The following is a 22955-nucleotide window of genomic DNA, read 5'->3' as shown; positions in this document are numbered from 1 at the left end:
GTCGTCATTTCCGGCATTATGTCCGTACTAGCTTCCGGTTGCAGTCGCGAACAACCACCATCAAAATGGCGAAGGTCGCCACAACACACGAAGGTAAATTAATTAAAAAAAACACCCTAATATGCTGTATTGTTAGCCGAATCCCGACCACATCGTTGGATGCGTTTGTTACTGCTACATTTATGTGTTCGGAGTACGTAAATACACCGTTAAATGTTCGGAGAAAAGCAACGGGCTTGGATGCGCCACAACGCGGTCAGGATTAGATAATGGCGCTGGTTGCTAGCTTGTTAGCATGTTAGCTACCCGCCGTCGGCATGCAAATCATAATAATTTACGTAATGAATCAACATTATTTAATTTAATTCATCCGTGAAGCATGAGAACAGATATTGAAAATGTATTTGATGTTAAACTTCTCACCGTGGCCATTGCCATAATACGTTGTGGTTACGGCTACATTGCTAATTGTTGTTGTCAGAGTCGCTGTATTTGATACTGTGTCATAACTATTTATTTCTTTCTTTGTCTACGTATTTTTTTTTGTGTCTTGCGAAGACATCGAGGCCCAGATCCTGGAGATCCAGGGCATGAAGGCCACTCTGTTGGAAGAAGGCGCAGCAGAGCAAGGAGTGGGCCTCGTTTCCACTGGCTTTTTTGACCAGGAAATATATGGAGGAAGCGACAGCCGCTTTGCCGGCTACGTCACCTCCATCGCCGCCAACGAACAGGAAGATGTAAGATGTTTTCTATCTACTCATGCTTAGGGCTGCAACTAACGATTAGTGATGGGTTGATGAGGCGTCATGAAGCGTTTCGACACATTGCAAAACTGTATTGATACTGTGTCACTAAATACTGACATCTGCTGGACATTAAAAATCCCTACAGGCAACCTATGGACCGACTTAACTGACACTGATTTTATGACCTAGTATATACAATAATATAAACCAAGTCATTGTATTTCATTCAGGATTATTTCATATCTTCATTTAAATAAAAATGTATTGTTATCTTTTTTTAGATACAGTCAATAAATAATGTGAACATGTATCATAACATGGAAATCTAAGAGAACGTGTTGTGAATGAGGATGCTTGTGGACTGGGAATTTTAATTTATTAATTTTTTTTACACACTTTTATAAAAAAAACAACAGTTTTTCCAACGTATTAAATTTTAGATGATTTTTCTCCTTAGTTATTATTTCTCCGGCTGTAGAAAATACCCGCTCACAGGGCACAGAGGAGGCGTCAGTGCGACACAGTTCACGTATCGGTCACTTGACTGAAACAGCTCATGATCAGTCACATGACTTTCTGAAAGCGGTACGCGCACAGACACAGGGTTTTGCTCTATGAGCTCGTCGTGTTGCCGGACCCATCACTACTAACGATTAATTTGATAATCAGTTAATCTGTCGATTATTACTCCGATTAATCGATTAATAATCGGATAAAAGAGACAAACTACATTTCTATCCTTTCCAGTATTTTATTGGAAAAAAAAACAGCATACTGGTGCCATGTTCTTTCAACTTGCCAAATAAAACAAGGAAAGATTTACAAAAATGCACACTTTTGACACCCCTGCTATAGATAATAAAAAATTCAATCTGATAAATCTATCGATAAAAAGCAGAGCCTGACGACGCATACGCGTTTATCACAACTCTCTCGCTCTCTCTGTCTCCCCCCCTCCCTCACGAATGCTGCTGCGCACACCTCCACAATTTGTTTAGTTTTTAACCTTCTTAACCCTGAACGTACATTGAAAATACACGCAACCCTAACTCAAAATGCCGGACATTTGAGGCGTTTGGGGGGCACTGCCCGGGCGGCCCCGCAGGGGAGGACATGTCCGGTGAAAAGAGGACGTATGGTCAGGACCTAGTTTCACCGGACATGTCCTCTTTTGCTAGCATGCTAGCAGCTAACGGGCTACTGACCGCGCGTCCGCTTTTCGCCGGACGTGTCCTCTTTTGCGGAGCTGTTAGGGCGGAGTTTTTTGGGTGCCTCAAATGTCTGGCATTTTGAGTATTGTTTACACAACGTGCAGTACGCTACTTATTATGTCCGTGTGGAAACTCGTTCGGTACACCTCAGCACCGAAACGAAACCCCCGTACCGAAACGGTTCGATACAAATACACGTACCGTTACACCCCTATTATTTTCATTATTGTTTCTCAGCTGTTTGTAAATGTTGCAGTTTATAAATAAAATAAAAAAAACTTAGCCTCAGCGCATGCGCATAGCAAAGATCCAACGAATCGATGACTAAAATAATCGCCAACTATTTTTATAATCGATTTAATCGATTAGTTGTTGCAGCCCTACTCATGCTATACCTGCTTTGTACCGTGTTGTTGACATTTTCCGATGCCCTTTTTTTGTCTGCATTTTATAGCAAGCATGGTTGTGCTTCTTAGCGCACCGTGACTAGACTTCTCTCATTTTTATGTCCTCTAGGACGATGAAGAGGACACGTCGACAAGTTTGCTGGGGCAGAAGAAGCAGGGTTACCATGCTCCGGTGGCCATCCTTAACGCCATCCCTCAGTCGGATGAACAAGTAAGTCACTAGAGATGCACATTGCAGGTGAAATGTTAATTTCACCAAGTTTAAGGGGAAATGTCTTTTTTTTTTTAAATTTACATATTCACAATCCCTATATCAATCAATCAATTTTGTTTAACAGGTAAAGACTCATTGACATTAAAATCCCCTTTTCAAGAGCGACCTGACAAAGAGGGCGACACAAAGTTTCAATAACTTCTGATAATAATTACAACAAACAAAAAAATAAATTAAAAAAATCAGCGATCCTGTTCTGTCTCCCTGTAATGTTTGTCTGATCTTGAATAGGATTGTGCTGAAAATTTTAATTCCCCCTCGGGGATTAATAAAGTATTTCTGATTCTGATAACTATTACCAAAAAAAAACAGCGATCCTGTTCTGTCTCTCTGTAATGTTTGTCTGATCTTGAATGGGATTGTGCTGAAAATTTTAATTTCCCCTCGGGGATTAATAAAGTATTTCTGATTCTGATAATAATTACAACAAGACAATACAACAGAACCACAGCAGTCAGACCACAGCAGGTCAAACATAATTTAAAACGATTAAGTAATAATTCAATGTAAAAGCAAGTACATTGCCCAAGAACACGTCTTTCTTTTTTTATGCATTCTATGTTGTAAAATATCGTACTTTGTAACTAACTAGCTGATGCTGCTATATTGTCATATTCGAGCCAGTGAGCTGCTGCATCGCCTCTGAGTCGAATGTTAATTTTAGATGATCAATCGTGCCTCTCACCTGGCGAGTAGAAGGGCGTGGTCATAAACCGAGAAGTTGTAAACTTTGACGTTCAATTTACACTCAGAGATTACGAGAAAAACATGAAAACACACTTGTTTGCGGCACCTTATTTGAACCCTTCCTGGGGATTACAATTGATTCTTAATCTAAACGGGAAGATATGAACATCTGATCAGTCAACATCCCAGTGGGAGCAGGTTAGGTACAGTAAGTGATCGTTTTATTATGTTCATATTTTGTGTATCTTGCTGAGCACTTAACAATACTGCTACATGATGCTTAGTGTTTCATTAAAGCTGGATCTGTTTAGCACACATCTTTTAAAATTTACAGCTCATCCTCCTTATATTAGGTCTCAAAATGGAAGGTTCTGTGCCATCATTTGTCCCAAAGTAATCTCTGTTCTCTTTCATTAAGTCTGTCATGATTAGTAATGTTGTTGTTGAAGGGAAAAGCGAACTTTGTGTAATTATTCCGCCACCGTATGCTTAAAATGACCGAAATATGTAAATATTACATGTCACGAATGTACCTGTTACAGCATCTATTCGATGATGGAGGTTTTTGGATGTTTTTTAGAGCGCTTTACAGGCTGAATACAGTGATTTTTGCTAGCATATTTAGAATGCATAAAAAAAAAAAAAGGAAAACGTGTTCTTGGTTTACATAATGATTGTGAATGGTAGGCCACAAAAATGCAGTTCCCCTTTAAAGAGGCTGTTTACAATTTGCTTAATTATATATTTTTAAAACCCAAAATATAACAAAAACACAACCAAATAGCTTGTTTGTTAGCATTACTGGTTTAACAGAATATACGTAGATATTTTTAAAGCAACAATTTTTTCCCCCACATTTGATTTAAAAAAATTCCTCAGCCTGAGGAATTTGGCTGGTGTTCAGGTTTGCAGTGTTGAGGGGGAAAAGGCAGTGCTAAGCAAAAAGCCAAGTGAAAAGCATTGCAGCTTTTCGCACAACTTTTTTTTTAAACTGCAACAATCGCAAAAAATCCGTTAACTTAAAACTTTGTTGACAAATTTTGTCAGTTACAAACGGATGCAATGTTGTTGGGGAAAAAAGCCACAAACCAATGCAACATTTGAAGCACCTTTTTTCCAGTTGTTTTCGTCTTTTCGGCTTCAATGATCACAAAAAAAGTCCCACAAATTTAAAACATTGTTGTAGGGATGTAATGATATAAAAAATCATATTACGGTTATTGTGACCAAAATTACCGCAGTTATAAATATTGTCACAGTATAGTATGTGCTCAAAAATACTTCTACACACACTGAAATCTTTTAACCAAGTTTTACCTAATGTACCGAATTTTTCGGGCTAAAGAGTGCACCAGTATTTAAGCTGCACCCACTTAATTTTAGAATAAATAAATATGTTTACATATATTGGCCGCACCAGACAATTAGCCTTAGATATAAACCGGTACGAAAGCTTTTGTAAATGTTTATTTACACACCTAATTGTTTCCAAATGTTTTTTGTCACACGGCAGTACAATAGCTGATCATAAAAAATTATTAAAAAAAGCAAATCGGTTGGTCACTCTGCTTCACTTGCAGTTTGTGACATCACGCGAGTTCACCCCCATTTTTACCTTAGTTATTATTACTGTTTATTTTTTGCAAGTTTTTGGGAAAAAACCATCGCAATAAAAAAAATGCTGTTTAGCGATGAAGCAAAAAATCCCACAAAATCTGGAGACGACTGAATTATTAGGATATACTGGACATTTTTCTATACACCACAATTGATTTTTTGTATTCACTTCTTTGCAGTATGACCCTTTCGCGGAGCATCGGCCACAGAAGATCGCAGAGCGGGAGGACGAATACAAAGGTCGACGCATGCAGATGATCATCTCGCCGGAGCGTCTGGACCCCTTTGCAGATGGTAAATTTTGCCGTATTCTCCCCTCCTGTCGTTATTATACGGTCCCTTTGTATTATTTCCTCACTTTTCATGGTTTTGCTATGTATGACCACATATGGTAGCTGTTCAACCCTTCGACCACAATGCAGTTTGATGCCTCCCAGACTTCATGCCTTTTCTGTGGTCAATCCTATGTCCTTGTCTATTGTCTGATAGTTTTTCCTTTGCCACAAACATCAGGGTTTTGGTGGGGGCGGGGGGGGGGAGTTGCATTGTGCAAAAAAGCTAAACTCCTAGTAGGATTACCATGCTTTTGAGTAGGAGAGGCGGTTAGGTGTCGGAATCGGGTAGTTCGCCCTAACGAGACGTGGGTCGCAGATGGGTTGCGTGTGTGAGTCGAAGGGTTAACAATCCCACGTGACCGTAAGGCTAAATTGTGCAGCGCTATGATGTATACACGCCCGACAAGTCAATATTAGGTAGCTAGTCCAAGTTCAAATGAAAGACTATAGACTCTCCCAGCTCCTAGGTCTTCTTGATAGCTGTACTACCCAGAAGACTCGGCATAGCTCAATATTTTAATTTTAACGTCGGCATAGCACAATATTTTAATCTTAACGTTACGCAACATATAACAAGCATAGGGCACGAGCAACGACAGATGGGCATTTGACTAAATCTGCTAACTTTGCCCGCTTGTATTAGTAATTATGCTATTTTTAATAGCCTGGTAAACTCCAACAAGCTAATGTAAATTTTCCAACAATTGTGTCGCAATGAAAGATTGGGAGAATTTGTACCCAAATGTTCCAAACATCTATTTTCATGCGTACATGCAGCTAAACTTCACATAATTATTCAGACAGCGATTCTGCCGGTGGTACCCAAACAGTGCACTTACATTTCAAATGTATCTCCATTTACTAGATAACTCAATCAACAATTGTTCTGCCCATCCCTATTAGCAACGGACACTGATATTATTGATGAGAGGAAGCTAGTTATCCCAACAAAAATAACGCCAAGTGGCTAATTTGTAGGCTGCATGTAGCGACAGCGGTGTGTACTTTTGTTGTCACAGAAATATATCAATATTTTTATTTTACAAAGGCTCTGTAAAATAGAAATATGTGATCAAGAACATTGTGTGCCGCCATACCACACGCCCATACTAACTGTCCTTAATTTCTCTCCTACAGCAGTACTGCTTTGCCAGTCCTGTACTGCACTCTGTTAAGGGCGCAGCAACTCATCCTGTGTAGGTTATGGGGGACACAGTGCATATTTTTTTTTGTGAGGGTCCACATGCTAGTTACTCTGAAGGGAATCTGCTCAGCTAGACGTACACTTGATTCCCAAGAAAAGACCCTTTAATTTATTTATTTTTCTGTAATATTTGGCTTGGAAACAACAGCCTTACTTCCAGATCAACCTTTAGTTGCATAATTTTTTGTGGGTTGTCCCCCGAGAAGATATTTTCTTATTTTTTGCAATTTTTTTGAGTGCCATATATATCAATGCAACACAGGTGGTATACTGTTGTGTGTAAGTTCAAACCCTTTTCCAAAGTGTTACTAATGGTAAAGAGCAATTTTCTAGGCTGCTTTTCTGCCGGTTGAAGTCTGACTGCAGATGGACCCTTGGCACTGAAAGTGTACGTATTCTGAAGAGCACAGCCCAGGACCCCCTGCATCAGTGATGGCTATAACATCTATATCCACTTAAAACAAAACAGCACCACAAACCTAAGCTCTTCTCTCCATGTATCTGCTTGTTTATGTCTTTATGATGCTATGTCTATGTAAGAGAAGAAGAAATATGTAGATTTCAATGTAATGTTTTTTGTGTGTGAATCAGCAGTTTTTTTTAAGACACAGCAACATAATTTGTAAAAAGAAAGTAAGGGTTAGCTGGCTGTGTTTGTGCTTGGTGTGAAGAGCAAAGTGTTCCCCGACAACGTGCACTGATGACTGTCCTCTGTCCTTCTTGGTGCTCTTTCGCGCAGGAGGCAAAACGCCGGACCCCAAGCTCCAGGTCAGGTCGTACATGGACGTCATGAGGGAGCAGAACCTGTCCAAGGAGGAGGTGAGAGGACGAACCCTGTTTGCTTTGTAGCGTGTTGGCTGACTGGTGTCTTTAATGCCCGCAGAGAGAGATCCGGCTGCAGATGGTAGAGAAGGCCAAGTCAGGCGACCTGAAAGCTGTCAACGGGTTGGCCGCCAGCCAAGCTGCCGCTAAACGCAAGCGTCGCTGGGACCAGACAGCTGACCAAACACCCTCCAATTCCACCCCCAAAAAGATGTCCAGCTGGGACCAGGCTGATGTCGGGGCTGAGGTATTTTTTCTTTCTTGAATTAACCCACCACATAAGCATTACAGTGGAACCTCAATTTGCCAACTTTATTTGTTGTTAATTGGTATACTGAGGTAAATTTTTACACAAGAAACAAAGCATGAATAATGGGTTCCAGTTAGGGCTGGGCGATATGGCTGAAAACTGTATCACAATATAAGTTTTTTTATATTGGTCCATATCAATAATTATTTATATTTTTTATGACCTATGGAAATGTGGACCAGGATATAAAAAAAAAAATTCTGCATATGTATCCTTTCTCTAATTATAATCCCCTCAGCTATCAATGCAGAAAGTAAATTAAATATCAATACAAGCATGGAACACAATCAGTCAATATAAATACATTCTAAACTTACAATAAACACTTAACAATAACCTCAAGGTTGTTAAAAAAAAAAAAAAAAAAGTAATATGTAAGAAATGCCTAAAAGTGTAACACAATAGTGCAAAATGGGAAAATGTAAACTTAGAGAAACCTGAGAAGAACAAGTATTTGCAGGTTTAGTGCCACAAAGTAATGTTCTGCAGTAATTATTAAAATATTACAGGACCAAATTATTATCTTTAAATATAGCACATTTGTTATGTTATTTATTTTAAGATCTACAGTCCTGCACTTTAGTTCCTAGCTGTTTCCGTACATCCGAATAGGGAACGGACGTGTATTGATATGAAAAGATGAGCGCTGGGAAGGACAACGGTCCGTTTGGAAAAAAATCCCCAAAATTGACAGCAATATGGTGCAACCAAAAGTGATGGTTGATACTGTTACGCGATTGGTTGTCCCTTTCATTTCACGACCACTTCTGTTTGGCGAGCTTACCAGGCTGCGAGTGTCTTTGTTCATGCAGCCAACCAAGCTTTATTCTTTCCGTTTTTTTCGGACCAAAATTATATATACTTATCAAACGTTTTAACGAGCACGTTTTATTTTGATATGATTAAATGTCTATTGTGATATATATTGATAGTGTTTTATCAGCCCAGCCCTAGTTCCAGCCTCAACAAAAGTCCCTATTTTAGTTAACGTTTGTACACTTTGATACGTTACCAATTGCAGGTACCTGGGAATCGAGACCAGAACTCAACCGTATCAATTTTCTGTGCTTAAGTGTGTATTAATTGTTGGATAATAAAAAAATATTGTTACATTTAAAAATGTGCTGATTATGATAACTGTGCTGTCCAAATGTTATATCTTGTTTTCTTATTACATTTGAGTCTTATTTGCAACGCAGTTGTATTTCCAAGACATTAGATGGCAGTACTGTATAGGCTACCTATGGTATGTTGTCTAACTAGAAAGTAGTTATTTTGGGCCCCAAAAAGTGTTTATACTGTAAGTAGTGTGCTTATTACATGTACATCAAGGCACTTTTTAATGTGGTCTGTGATTTGCAAGTTTGTACAGTGAGTGGTTCGTAAATCGAGGTATTACCGTATATTAATGTAATTTAGGAGAATCACACACTAGTGAGTTATAAATGGATTGTTGTATTGATATTTTGTGAATCCTCCAGACCCCAGGACACACTCCCGCACACACACCATCCGACAGCCATTGGGACGAAACACCCGGCCGACCAAAAGGCAGCGAGACCCCCGGCGCCACCCCCAGCACCCGCATGTGGGACCCCACCCCAAGCCACACACCGGCCGGCGCCGCCACTCCCGGAAGGGACACCCCCGGCCATGCCACACCCGGCCACGGAGGAGCCACGGGAAGCGTCCGCAAGAACCGCTGGGACGAAACTCCAAAGACAGAGAGGGAGACCCCCGGACATGGGAGTGGCTGGGCCGAAACACCACGCACAGACAGGGGGGACGAGTCCGTAGGGGAGACCCCTACACCGGGGGCCAGCAAGAGGAAATCCCGTTGGGATGAAACCCCAGCTAGTCAGATGGGCTCCTCGACTCCACTGCTGACCCCTGGAAAGACCCCGATAGGAACGCCTGCTATGAACATGGCCACCCCAACACCAGGTAGGAACACCTTACTGTCTATTGTCCTAATCCGCCCTCTGTGATAAACAAGCCACATCACAATGTTGTGTCCAGGTCACCTGATGAACATGACTCCAGAGCAGCTGCAGGCCTGGAGGTGGGAGCGGGAGATCGACGAGAGAAACCGGCCCCTCACAGATGATGAGCTTGATGCCATGTTTCCCGAAGGATACAAGGTCAGCACAGCATTCCATCTTCTTCCCCGTTAAGTTTTCCAAGTCTTTTACGATCCTGTTTCATCTGCTCGCTCTGTGCAGGTCTTGCCTCCACCAGCTGGCTACGTACCCATACGCACACCGGCCCGCAAGCTAGCCGCCACCCCCACCCCCATCGGCGGCATGACGGGCTTCCACATGCAAATAGAGGACCGCACCACCAAGCAGATGAACGACCAACCCTCTGGGAACCTCCCCTTCCTCAAACCCGACGACATCCAGTATTTTGACAAACTGCTGGTCAGCATCAAAGCCGCGTAACCTAAAAAAAAATCAGCCAACTGCCTTTACTGAACATGTCTGAATGTGTGTTTGTCTCAGGTTGAAGTGGATGAATCCACTTTGAGTCCTGAAGAACAGAAGGAAAGGAAGATCATGAAGCTGCTGTTGAAAATTAAAAATGGAACCCCGCCCATGAGAAAGGTTGGTACCGTGCTTTGTGCATCCCCACGTTTTGTACCATATGAGGACATAATGACTAGACAAAACACACGTGCTAATTTTACTTACCTTAGATGCTAGAAGCTTAGCTCTGGATGCTGCAGTATTGTACCCAACAGTTGGAATGGGCGATATGACCTCAAATCTATATCTGGATATGTTTTGCAGACTCCTGCACTAACAATACATATCACAATATATTATTTGGCATATACAGTATATGCTAATAGAATAATTTTTTAAATAGTTTACAACGGTTATTAATTTGGATACTGATGTCTGAAATTGTATGCATATTGCACCAGTTCTAATTTTATCATTTTGTCAGAACTATTACTATCTAGTTGGTATTTTATTGTTAATATCTGGTTACTTTTCAATTGTCAATTTTTCAGACACAGCTCGAATGTGTCATCGACATTTATTATGCATTGTAATATAACGATGGTATTAAAAATTCTTATTGTCGGCAACCCTACACAAACATATTTTTTCCTCATACTCCTATGGATAAAATATGTCTTCTAGTGGGCATGTATTTTTCTGGATGACGTAGAAAGTGTATATGTGCAAGGTCAACACCCAGCACTCCGCCTGTACTGTGAATGATTCTTGCTAATCCAAACTGCTGCTCCCATTGTGGGCCGTCTCAGTTCTTCTGCTGGATATAGCAGACAAAACATCCTGTTGAGAAAATGTTGTTGCCTTGTGGTGTAAACTGCTGTCATTCATGTTTGTAGGCGGCCCTGCGTCAAATCACAGACAAGGCTCGCGAGTTTGGGGCAGGACCACTTTTCAACCAGATCCTCCCACTGCTCATGTCCCCCACCCTCGAGGACCAAGAGCGCCATCTGCTGGTTAAAGTTATCGACCGCATTCTCTACAAACTGGATGACCTGGTTCGACCCTATGTACACAAGGTAACCCCCACTTCCCTTCTACAGCTTTTTTAATCCTTCGATTGGACTTGCAAAAGTGATCAACTACCCGTTTTGTGTTTAGATCCTGGTGGTGATCGAGCCCCTGCTGATTGACGAGGACTACTACGCCCGAGTAGAAGGCAGAGAGATCATTTCCAACTTGGCCAAGGTACTTTGAAGCATGCTTCAGGGTTTTTTTTCTGCCTGCGACCCATTGCAGCCTGTTCGACCAGTCTGTGGTCAGAACAAGCCGAGTCGTTGGCTAGATTAACACCAGGACGAGAGTAGGCAGGCTTGACAACGTTTTGTCTGTTTTCACCCCAAACCTGGTGACAGTCATGTTTTTACACACAGATCAATGAGTAACTATTATGCAAACACGCCCACATAACCAACATTCCTCTCTTCCCAGGCTGCCGGCTTGGCAACGATGATCTCCACCATGCGACCCGACATCGACAACATGGACGAGTACGTCAGGAACACAACCGCCAGAGCCTTTGCTGTGGTCGCGTCCGCCCTGGGCATTCCCTCCCTGCTGCCCTTCCTCAAAGCCGTCTGCAAGAGCAAGAAGTCCTGGCAGGCCCGGCACACGGGCATTAAAATCGTGCAGCAGATCGCCATTCTCATGGGCTGCGCCATCCTTCCTCACCTCCGCAGCTTGGTGGAGATCATCGAGCACGGTCGGTCACGTGCAAGATTGTCACCATCGCGCTGCTCTCGCTGTTATGTGCCAACTCTGACAAGTGCTTTGGTTTCCGTGCTGCAGGTCTGGTGGATGAGCAGCAGAAGGTGAGGACCATCAGTGCCCTGGCCATCGCCGCTCTGGCTGAAGCCGCCACACCGTACGGTATCGAATCCTTCGACTCTGTGCTCAAGCCTCTCTGGAAGGGTATCAGACAGCACAGAGGAAAGGTGAGCATAGTTCTAAAAGTAAAAACATGCAAGATCACCATCCAGCACGAAGCCTCCATGTGGCTGCAGTGTGAATATTTGCTTGCTAGAGTGTCTCCTCGTTGGGGCTGCTGCTGTCAGTAGAGGTCATTAAAAATGGCCACCAATACTCTGCTGGCAGCTTCAGACAACACACATCACAAAACAGTTTAACCATCGCAGAAGTTGTATGAAGAGTTTGCGTTTTCTTGACTACAGGGTTTGGCCGCCTTCCTCAAAGCTATCGGTTACCTCATCCCACTGATGGATGCCGAGTACGCCAACTACTACACCAGGGAAGTGATGCTGATCCTCATCAGAGAGTTCCAGTCCCCCGATGAGGAGATGAAGAAGATTGTGCTCAAGGTAGGGGAGGGTCCCACCAACATTGAAGACCACCACCGCGGCTAATTCTCGCCTGTTCTACCTCTAAGTGGTGGCATCAGGGCTTGTATGCCGCTAGATAAACTTCCAACACGAGAGCTAGCAGAGCTGACACTTTTCTTCTCTGTTCTCAACCTGCACTTGTTGGAGACACACAAAATCTGCATAGTACCTCCCATCACCACCCTACCCCCACCATTTGACCAACACCTTCTGCCTTGTCTCACAGGTGGTGAAGCAGTGCTGTGGAACTGATGGTGTGGAAGCTAACTACATCAAGACAGAGATCCTGCCACCCTTCTTCAAGCACTTCTGGCAGCACAGGATGGCCCTGGACAGACGCAACTATAGACAGGTCAGCACTCGCACAAACCACGAAAAAGTTCTCAAAACAAATACTCTCATACATTTATTTGTTTATTTTTGACCACCATAGAAAGATAAAGTCCTTGTTATTGTTATTTAGGTTTGGTGTTTTTGCCCTCCCTCACAAACAGGCATGTGAAATGTCTGCGAAAACACGCATTTCAAAAATGTATTTTTTGCGTCAAAATATCACTTCTGTGTTTTTTTAAATAAAATATTTTTTTTAAAAAAGATTTAAACAAAATTTGTTGAACGCTCGCCTCAGTCGCAGGTACTCGCTAATCCTCTTGCCTAAATGCCACACTGAGTTGCAGGACAGGGAGACGATCAGGGGCGCCAAAACAAGCTCGCTAGTTCTACGAGCCACAACATTAAATGCTTTCTACTTGGATGATTACAATCCGAACACTGTTAGTTCAAAACCAGTTGTAGTTCAAGAGAGTTTATTAGTATCCCAGGGAAAAGGTATATTTTTGACAGGACGGATGTAAACAAAGGTCCCAATACAATACAGGACGTAGCTTAGGGGGCGTAGCTACAGGAGTTGCCAAATAGGAAACGTTTTTTGAGTTCTTTGCATACATGTTATATAATTTTACTTTACATTTTCATTAATAATAATAGTAAATGTTCTACTTTAAAAAACAAAAACAATTGTGGTACATTACATGGGACATGTAAGTGTCAAAAAGACAGCCAAAGGTTGGAGAGAATAAATCTAAAGGTAAAAAACTGTGTAGAAAGGCACCCAATCTCAGGAAATTAAGTCTTGTTTTTCAAAATGTTCTTTTGGGGCTTGGGTGGCAGCTTTTCATGTCAATAAAAATGATCCTCTTTTTTTCCTCAATTGGTGCTCACATGCCTGTAAGCACATTATAATGGGATGGTGTGTGTGTAGCTTCTCATTCCAACTGTGTACAGTAGTTGGATTCATAACTGCTTTATTAAAACACAACATGCCTTAGCAGTCTTGGTAGTGCACAGAATTGCATCTGTCCATCAATATAGTGGTTAGCGTTGCGCAATACAAATGATATACATTTGGCTGACGAAAGCGCTTTTAATATCATGGATGTCTCTTGATAATGGATGTTCATGAGTCATGACACATTCTAATTTGACAGGGACATGGGAACAAATGTGCCCTCAACGCACTGTAGCGTTTTCCCACTAGTGGCTAACTTCCTTCCATAGTGCAAAGCCACTTCTAAGTTGGCAATCATTGCCTTCATGGCTGCAAATAAACTGTTTTTACAAGTATTATCCCTGGAGGACAAAGGAATGGCTAAACTACACAATACACTATAAGAGGATATGCTAACCGCTAAATGCTAGAGCTCTTGAATGTAAACAAAGGTGGGCTAATCGATACAAATATTAACAGTAACAACATCAAGTATAGTATCATTATATGGGCAATATTACAGTAGTTAGATACATTTTTTTCATCAAAATATAATTTTGCTGTTTAGTTTTTTTTTTGCAAACTCAGAAAGAGTTCCTGAGCACAGGACTTTAAGGGCAAAATGACAATTTAGATCAGAGCCATTAGTAGGACATCGTTTTTATATTTAATTGATATTGTTACACTGCCATCTTGTATTTTTCTCTGATTATAATTGCGATCAAAAATTGAATAATTTAATGATATTGACAATTTGAAGTATCAGAATTGGTATGACCAATACTGCCCCTGGAAGTACTTGGTATTGGATCCATACCCACATTTGTGCTAGGACCTTCTATCTAGCATCTTTCTCTCTAGGATGTTCTAGCTAGGAAGACATTTGACCATTGCTAGCAGTGGAACCCTAACATGGGAATGCTTTCAACAGTTGGTGGACACCACCGTGGAGCTGGCCAACAAGGTGGGAGCAGCTGAAATAATTTCTCGCATCGTCGACGACCTGAAAGACGAGGCGGAGCAGTACCGTAAGATGGTGATGGAGACCATCGAGAAAATCATGGGCAACCTGGGAGCGGCTGACATCGACCACAAGCTGGAGGAGCAGCTGATTGACGGCATCCTGTACGCCTTCCAGGAACAGACGACAGAGGTGAACGAGACGACGGCCATGCATATACCGCCATATTAAGCGTGAACTTACCAAATCCGCTTTTTTTTCCCTGTGCAGGATTCCGTGATGCTCAACGGTTTCGGCACGGTAGTCAACGCACTTGGCAAGCGCGTCAAGCCCTACCTGCCTCAGATCTGCGGTACGGTGCTGTGGCGTCTCAACAACAAGTCGGCCAAAGTGCGTCAACAGGCCGCCGACCTGATCTCTCGCACCGCCGTGGTCATGAAGACGTGTCAGGAGGTACGCATCGCCCGCATGCACTCCTACTTCCAAACGGTCCGTCGTTGTAGCGTCTCTTTTTTTGTGTGCCTCTGCAGGAGAAACTGATGGGTCACTTGGGTGTGGTGCTTTACGAGTACCTGGGAGAAGAGTACCCTGAAGTGCTGGGTAGCATCCTGGGTGCACTGAAGGCCATCGTCAATGTCATCGGTAAGTCACCGTCACAAAATAGTAGGGCTGTGAATCTTTGGGCACCATACGATTCAATTCAATTCTTGGGAGTATTGATTTGATTCTGAATCGATTCTCGATTCAAATTTAATAACATTGGGTGCCAGTTCTATGACTAACTATATTCCTCCATAAAATAGACAGCTCTGATATATTTCTATATTACTTTAAAAATGTGTTCAATAAAATTATACCCAAATATTTAATTAAGTGGCTGGACAGGACATATTTTGGGACAGGGGTGTCAAACTAATTTTAGCTCAGGAGCCGCATGGGCTAAAATGACATCCAAATCGCAGCCGTTGTGTCCTTGGTCAGGACACCTTACCCTTGCCCCCAGTGCCGCTCACACTGGTGAATGAATGATGAATGAAAGGGGGTGGCCGGAGGGGCCGTAGGCGCAAACTGGCAGCCACGCTTCCGTCAGTCTACCCCAGGGCAGCTGTGGCTACGAAAGTAGCTTACCACCACCAGGGGTGAATGAATGATGGGTTCTCACTTCTCTGTGAAGCGCTTTGAGTGTCTAGAAAAGCGCTATATAAATCTAATCCATTATTATTATTATTAAAACTAAAAAATAATGACAACTTCAGATTGTTTTCTTTGGCCAAAAATAGAACACATTTTGAAAATATTACAATAAAAATATAGAAAAAAATACCGGCAGCATGAAGGAAAGAAGAAAATTAATGAATGTTTATAACTGAATAAGTTTACAAATGCATAAAAAAAAATGTTTTGTATTTTTTATGAATTAATGTTTATGACAACCTTTTTCCAAAACACAATACAGAATGTGAGATATAACAGGAGAATGCATACATTTATAATTTGTTTTCAAAATGGTTACAAAAAAGCGGGACCCCAAACATTTACTTTGGGGCCCCATTTTTTGGACTTGATGGGGTCCCTGGGATCCCATTTTGAAAATTCCTAGCGCCAACACTGAATGGAGTATTGGTGCGTGCAAAACAGCAGTGGGCGGCTGTGGCCTACGGGCCGGTTCTAATACTAATCAAATATCATCCCGGAGGACATAGACCTTTCACTTGTGGGCCGGATCTGGCCCGCGGGCCTTGACTTTGACACAGAGGGCAAAATTTAAACAAATATTTTCTTATCGATTTTTGTTATTTTAATTCATTAAGAATCGTTACAAATAAGAATCTCCATTCAGAAAAAAAAGTTTTCTTTTGACACCCCTACAAAAATGTTGCCTCCATTGATTTTTGTAAACCTTTCCCTCCTGCCCCCAGGTATGCACAAGATGACCCCGCCCATCAAAGACCTGCTTCCTCGTTTGACCCCCATCTTGAAGAACAGACACGAGAAAGTGCAGGAGAACTGCATCGACTTGGTGGGCAGGATAGCAGACAGGTCAGCAACCTGGAAAGATTCCTTTGATTCTGTGTTTGGGCGCACTTGATCATCAAACCCTTTTTTTCTCCTATGACTATTCCAGAGGTGCGGAGTACGTGTCGGCCCGGGAATGGATGAGGATTTGTTTTGAACTGCTGGAGCTTCTCAAGGCCCACAAAAAAGCCATTCGCAGAGCAACTGTCAACACGTTTGGTTACATTGCTAAGGCTATTGGGTGAGTTTGTCATTGCCTTTCACTTTGTAAATATTAGTCTAAATTTTTTTTATAAAATATATAGTATTAGTTTAAAAAAACTCACACAAATTATGACAGTGTAATGACTTCCAGCCGATCATAGAAACCGGATAAAAGCCGCAAGTGCCATGAGTGTGTTGAGGAAACTGAAATATGTGTGTTGTCACACTTGAAAATAAGGGAGAGAAAATGGCTCTTAGTAGGGGTGTCCCGATACAACTTTTTTCTTCCTATATGATACAGAAATTGGAGCCTTCAGTATTGGCCAATACCGATATTAATACAATATAATATCAGCACGTCTAAAATACTTGATCAGGTGAAATTACTCTGAGAACAATGGTTGGTATGAAATCACTCTATGCAGTAAGTTGATAGATGCGGACACGTTTGTTACTGGATACTTTGATACACTTTTGCCTAGAAGACTTTGTATGTGTATGTGTAGTGTTCAATTATCATGTCTAGGTGTGTTTAGCTGTTGTTTAGCTGCAAGCTCCTAGTAGCCAACAGCGTACATTGTTTACGTTTTGTAAATGACTTGACTGAAATAGAAGAAAATATCCACCTTGTGTGCTTACATTTATATTTTAACTGGCTGCAAGCTAATATCATCTGATGCTTGTTTTTTTGCTGATATTGGACCGATATCACTATCGATTCAAGACACCCCTAGCTCTTAAAATGTAAAAAAAAAAACAGCAAAAGGGTAAAATTTTCCTCATCTTTTTATGGCTGGAATTTTGGATAGTCATCCTCATTGACATAATTGTCCCAAATGTGCTTTCTGTGCAAAACGCTTAAAAATATTTGTTGCTTCAAGTGCTTAGACAGTCAGTCATCGCGGAGCCACTTATTGATGACGAAGAAACACAGACGCTCAGGTTAAACTCAGAAGTGCGGTTTTAAAACTTTTTTTTAAAAAGTCTTTAAATCAGGGGTCTGCAACTCGCAGCTCTGGAGCCTCATGCGGCTCTTTCATGCCTCCGCCGTGGCTCCCTTTGGCTTTGAACAAAATGTCAACAAATAATGGCTACTTAATTTATTCAATTTTATTTAGTTGGTTTATTTTAATTTAACAGTTATTTTGGAGAGTTCTGGGATCTTGTCATATGAAAATAAAACATTTTAATATATTGTCGATCGCAATGTACGTCACAGCCCCTATGCTACCAAGCAATTGTATTGTTTTTAGCGGTCAACCGGCAAGCTAGCAATGGACGGATCAAAAAAGAGAAACATTTTATTTATTAAGGCTTCATTGATGAAGAGGTTGTTGTTTCCCCTTTTTAGTCAAATTAAAAATGCCGCAGTTGTTTGCCGTCATAATATTGGAGCAAGTAAATTTTTAAAAAATTCATTAATAAGGTAGGGAACAGTGTATTTTTTTTAATGTTCAAAATACTTTGGTGATTTGCTTCGTTATACCGAGAAATAAAATGTGAGTCGTTTTTTTGTCAAGTGTTTGATTTCATAAAGCACAAGTGTAACAACTATAAGTGGTGTTATCTTCATTTTAGGAATCGAACAGAATTTGCGGCTCTAGGAGGGTTTTATATTGGGGGAAATGGGCTCAAATGGCTCTCTGTATGCTTTAAATGGTGTAAATAAGTCAAGTAAAACCAGAGGTAAAGAATGCCCTTTTTGATTTTGTCAGTTTTGTCAAAAAAAATGTTTTTAAGTCGGTTGAAAAAAAGCTGCACATAGCGCTGATCTGGTTGCATAGGGAGGGGGGAACACAACACTGCCACCAAGTGGCCAACGGATGCAGAGGTGCGCGCTACGGGTTTGAAATTCCCAACATTTAAAGGTTCTGCCTTTCATATGCCACCGGTGAATAGGACAATAAAGGTTAATAATGGTCGCCTTGTCTTTTCCAGCCCCCACGATGTCTTAGCCACGCTGCTCAACAACCTGAAGGTGCAGGAGCGGCAGAACCGCGTGTGCACCACGGTGGCCATCGCCATCGTGGCAGAGACGTGTTCGCCCTTCACCGTCCTGCCGGCGCTCATGAACGAGTACCGTGTGCCCGAGCTCAACGTGCAGAACGGGGTGCTCAAGTCGCTGTCCTTCCTGTTTGAGTACATCGGCGAGATGGGCAAGGACTACATCTACGCCGTCACGCCGCTGCTGGAGGACGCGCTCATGGACAGGTGAGCCGCGCCGCCCTTCAGCCGTCCATTTTGAAAGGGACCTTTGCTTAACCTGTATTGCGGTGTGGTGCCACAGAGACCTGGTCCACAGGCAGACGGCCAGCGCCGTGGTCCAGCACATGTCCCTCGGCGTCTACGGCTTCGGCTGCGAGGACTCCCTCAACCACCTGCTGAACTACGTGTGGCCCAACGTGTTTGAGACGTCGCCGCACGTCATCCAGGCCGTCATGGGCGCCCTGGAGGGGCTCAGGGTCGCCATCGGGCCGTGCCGCATGCTGCAATACTGCCTACAGGTGAGACGCCAACAATCTTTCAAAAGGGCTGGACCTCAACAAAAAAAGTACCGTATTTTTCGGAGTATAAGTCGCACCGGCCGAAAATGCATAATAAAGAAGGGAAAAAACATATATAAGTCGCACTGCAGTATAAGTCGTATTTTTTGAGGAAATGTATTTGATAAAAGCCAACACCAAGTATAGACATTTGAAAGGCAATTTAAAATAAAGAATAGTGAACAACAGGCTGAATAAGTGTACGTTATATGAGGCATAAATAACCAACTGAGAACGTGCCTGGTATGTTAACGTAACATATTATGGTAAGAGTCATTCAAATAACTATAACATATAGAACATGCTATACGTTTACCAAACAATCTGTCACTCCCAATCGCTAAATCCCATGAAATCTTATACGTCTAGTCTCTTACGTGAATGTGCTAAATAATATTATTTGATATTTTACGCTAATGTGTTAATAATTTCACACATAAGTCGCTCCTGAGTATAAGTCGCACCCCCGGCCAAACTATGAAAAAAACTGCGACTTATAGTCCGAAAAATACAGTACCTATTCTCTATTGAGACAATTTTACAGAACCAGAAGTAAACCAAGACTTTGAGTTCAAATTGAACCACAAGGGATGGCAAAGAGGACATTTGTGATGATAATCATTGTTACCTAATAGTGAATCGTTTGCATACACAGAAAAGCCGACGCTAACATAAGTAATAATAAATGAGAAGCTTGTGACCCCGGATTTCCACTCAATACGAGACGGCCGCGGCAATCCCCACTGCCGTTCGTGCAGTGAAATAGCGTGGACTTTTACAAGATCTCACAAATCTGTGCATAATCACGCGATAAGGGAAGTAGTAATAAAGTGAACCACAAAACGTTTACTTTGTCCTGCCTTGATAAAGCACTTTATTTTTTGCGGCGAGCGTGTCACATCAACCAGTCTTCTACTTTCCCGGTCTCCGTGTCAGCTGGCTCCTATATCCCCATTTAGCTGCCCGGGATATGCCTGTACATTATTCTTTCATTTTAAACCTCCAGAATCAGCATGTCCTCATCCATTTGTGTCAACAAGATGAAATTTAGTCCGACAACCTTTAACAAGTTGACTTCATGTCCGTCGCCACTTGCCGCCCATTAGGACCTTTCAAATTGTAAAATACAATTGTATTATTTTGAAAGTATACTTTAGTTTTTCTGCATAACTTCCTGTCCAACACAGGCATATTTTAGCTAATTTGAACGGATTTGCTGCATAGAAGCGCTGTGTATATGTAGCGCTGGAATGCGGAACAAAAACTGCATGTCGGTGATGTTACGCGGGCGGTGGAAACTGACACATTGACTTGAATAAAAACGTAGAGCACAGATGTCAAACTCAAGGCCCGGGGGCCAGATCTGGCCCGTCACATCATTTTATACGGCCCGCGAACGCGTAGGGAAATACGCATCAAGGAAGTACCTTATATTTTCGTACTAAATGTATTTGTTCTTTCCATTTTGACCAAAAAATATTCATATGCACTGCATGATATTGCATACCTTTTTAAATGTTAATATTGTGCAATATTGCAACAAATATATTACCATAGTTTCTACACATTTTTATTTGTTAAAATAAAATAAATACTTCAATATCTGCTTGACTTATGGTTTCAAAGCAAGTTATCCATCAAATTCTACACTGTAAAAAAGACAATAGATATTACGTTAAAATTACGATGTTTTTTACAGCATATTCAATTAAAAACTGTAAATTCAGAAAAATGTTACCACTGTTTTTACTATAAAATGGTGTCGACTACGTTGCCTTTTTTTACTGTAAAATCTACGGTTGTTACTGTAGATGGAAAAATGGTACCACAGTTATTTTACGGTAACAAACTGGCAGCTCAGTTACCAGAATTCAATCAATCAATCAATCAATGTTTATTTATATAGCCCTAAATCACAAGTGTCTCAAAGGGCTGTACAAGCCACACCGACATCCTCGGTACAGAGAATTAAAATATAAAAATTTAAAGTAGCAGTGGTACTGTTTTTCTTTTTACAGTATTACGTTGAACAAACTACCTTAAATTTTACAGTAAGATTCTGGCAACTAACCTGCCAGTATTTTACAGTAAAATAACTGTGGTACCATTTTAAAATGGTAAATAAACAGTGGGTACAGTTTTCTATCTACTGTAATATAATGTTTAAAAATAATTTGTAGATTTTGCATTAAAAAAATGGTGACCTGAATTTCAATGTGAAATATACAGATTTCTTATTGTATTTTTATGGAGTACGTAAAAAATATATTTGATAATAAAATGCATAGGCAAATTTGTAAATGATTCACTGTTAAAAGCGGCCCTCTGATGGCAGCCATGACTGCGATGTGGCCCTCAATGAAAACAAGTTTGACACTCTTGACGTAGAGAGTAAGCCGGCGCGGTGTGCCGATCCGCGACCATTTCGGATTCAGTGGAAATTCGGGGTAAATCCAGCCTATTTATGGATTATGAGTCAAAATCGCCCTCAGTAGTGTTTAAAAATGTTTTATTATGTCCCCAGGGTCTGTTCCACCCAGCCAGGAAGGTGCGAGATGTTTACTGGAAGATCTACAACTCCATCTACATCGGCTCGCAGGACGCCCTCATCGCTCACTACCCTCAAGTGTACAACGACGAGAAGAACATGTACGTCCGCTACGAGCTGGACTATGTCTTGTAAATACTCCTTCCCTTCGCTTTTTCTTGGTTCTTTGTTTCGTTCCCCCAGCAGCTGCGTGATGTCCACAGTGAGCAGTAAAAGTAGGTGCAGTCCCACTAAAAGAACAATCTAGAGTCTGTACTTAATCAACACATCTCCTCTTTACTTCCTCCTCAATGCCAGAAACCAGTTGGAATTGTTTTAAATATTTGCATATTTCCCCGTGTATCCATTTTGATTGGATGTTCCCTCATTTCACAGCTCTTATTAGGTTGTTGTTTTTATTTAACCGAATAAAAGGTTTGTGTACAGTTGCTTTCACATGCTTCACAAACTTATTACACGCAATCGTCAACGAATCCCGCTTCCAGCTGCTCAGACATACAAACGTGAAGGAAGACGAGCATGAGGGCTCTTTGGGTGGTCCTTTTACAGCAGGGTTTTTGACCATAGGGCCAGGGCCTACTGTTGGGAGGGTCGCAGCGGTAATCAGTTGTAGTACACTTTTCCACCACTTGTGGCAGTAATGATCAAACAGCTAAAGTCATGGGCAGAGTTCACACTGCAGGATAGATCTTTTTGAATGTAGTCGTTTACATGACAAAAGAAAAGTGATATCACACGTGCTGCAGTGTCTATGGAAGTAAACATGGCTCCGATTCTAGCAGGTCTTAGTCCTGCCGCATTTGTGGCAATTTCAAGGATTTTGTGCAGGCAAAGTCAACATTTTCTGCACGGGAGTATTACGCATAAAAGATAAAGAAGGCGAGCCTTTTTGCTTTGGCAGTTTGTGGGACATTTGCTCCGATGAACGTGTGTGCAAGCAGT

The 22955-nt window shown here is 41.6% G+C and overlaps 1 protein-coding gene across 5 annotated transcripts; it reads left to right on the top strand.

Moving 5' to 3' along the window:
* sf3b1 (splicing factor 3b, subunit 1) lies at window positions 1-22438 on the top strand. Of its 5 annotated transcripts, XM_062061611.1 has the most exons (24): window positions 1-93; window positions 559-737; window positions 2474-2575; window positions 5122-5236; window positions 7221-7300; window positions 7365-7550; window positions 9095-9557; window positions 9633-9754; window positions 9836-10033; window positions 10115-10216; window positions 10975-11154; window positions 11237-11323; window positions 11567-11837; window positions 11924-12069; window positions 12307-12453; window positions 12701-12826; window positions 14673-14894; window positions 14973-15155; window positions 15233-15344; window positions 16622-16742; window positions 16828-16959; window positions 18861-19133; window positions 19210-19426; window positions 21990-22438. In XM_062061611.1, exons 1-24 carry the CDS (start codon window positions 66-68, stop codon window positions 22146-22148), a joined length of 3951 nt encoding a protein of 1316 aa, XP_061917595.1. In that variant the 5' UTR covers window positions 1-65; the 3' UTR covers window positions 22149-22438. The 5 variants fall into 5 exon arrangements, 4 of the variants coding, with proteins under 4 accessions (XP_061917595.1, XP_061917598.1, XP_061917597.1 ...); XM_062061612.1 differs by lacking the exons at window positions 1-93; window positions 559-737; window positions 2474-2575; window positions 5122-5236 and adding an exon at window positions 5471-6869; XR_009827584.1 differs by lacking the exons at window positions 9095-9557; window positions 9633-9754; window positions 9836-10033; ... (13 more) ...; window positions 19210-19426; window positions 21990-22438 and adding an exon at window positions 6815-6869 and having other exon boundaries at window positions 7365-7429.
* Window positions 22439-22955: the final 517 nt, after the last annotated feature.

This window comes from Entelurus aequoreus, linkage group LG10 (assembly GCF_033978785.1).
Source record: "Entelurus aequoreus isolate RoL-2023_Sb linkage group LG10, RoL_Eaeq_v1.1, whole genome shotgun sequence".
In the NCBI taxonomy this organism is placed as follows: Eukaryota; Metazoa; Chordata; class Actinopteri; order Syngnathiformes; family Syngnathidae; genus Entelurus; species Entelurus aequoreus.
Note: the sequence above shows the minus strand (reverse complement) of the source record. Positions and strands in the feature narration are given on the sequence as shown.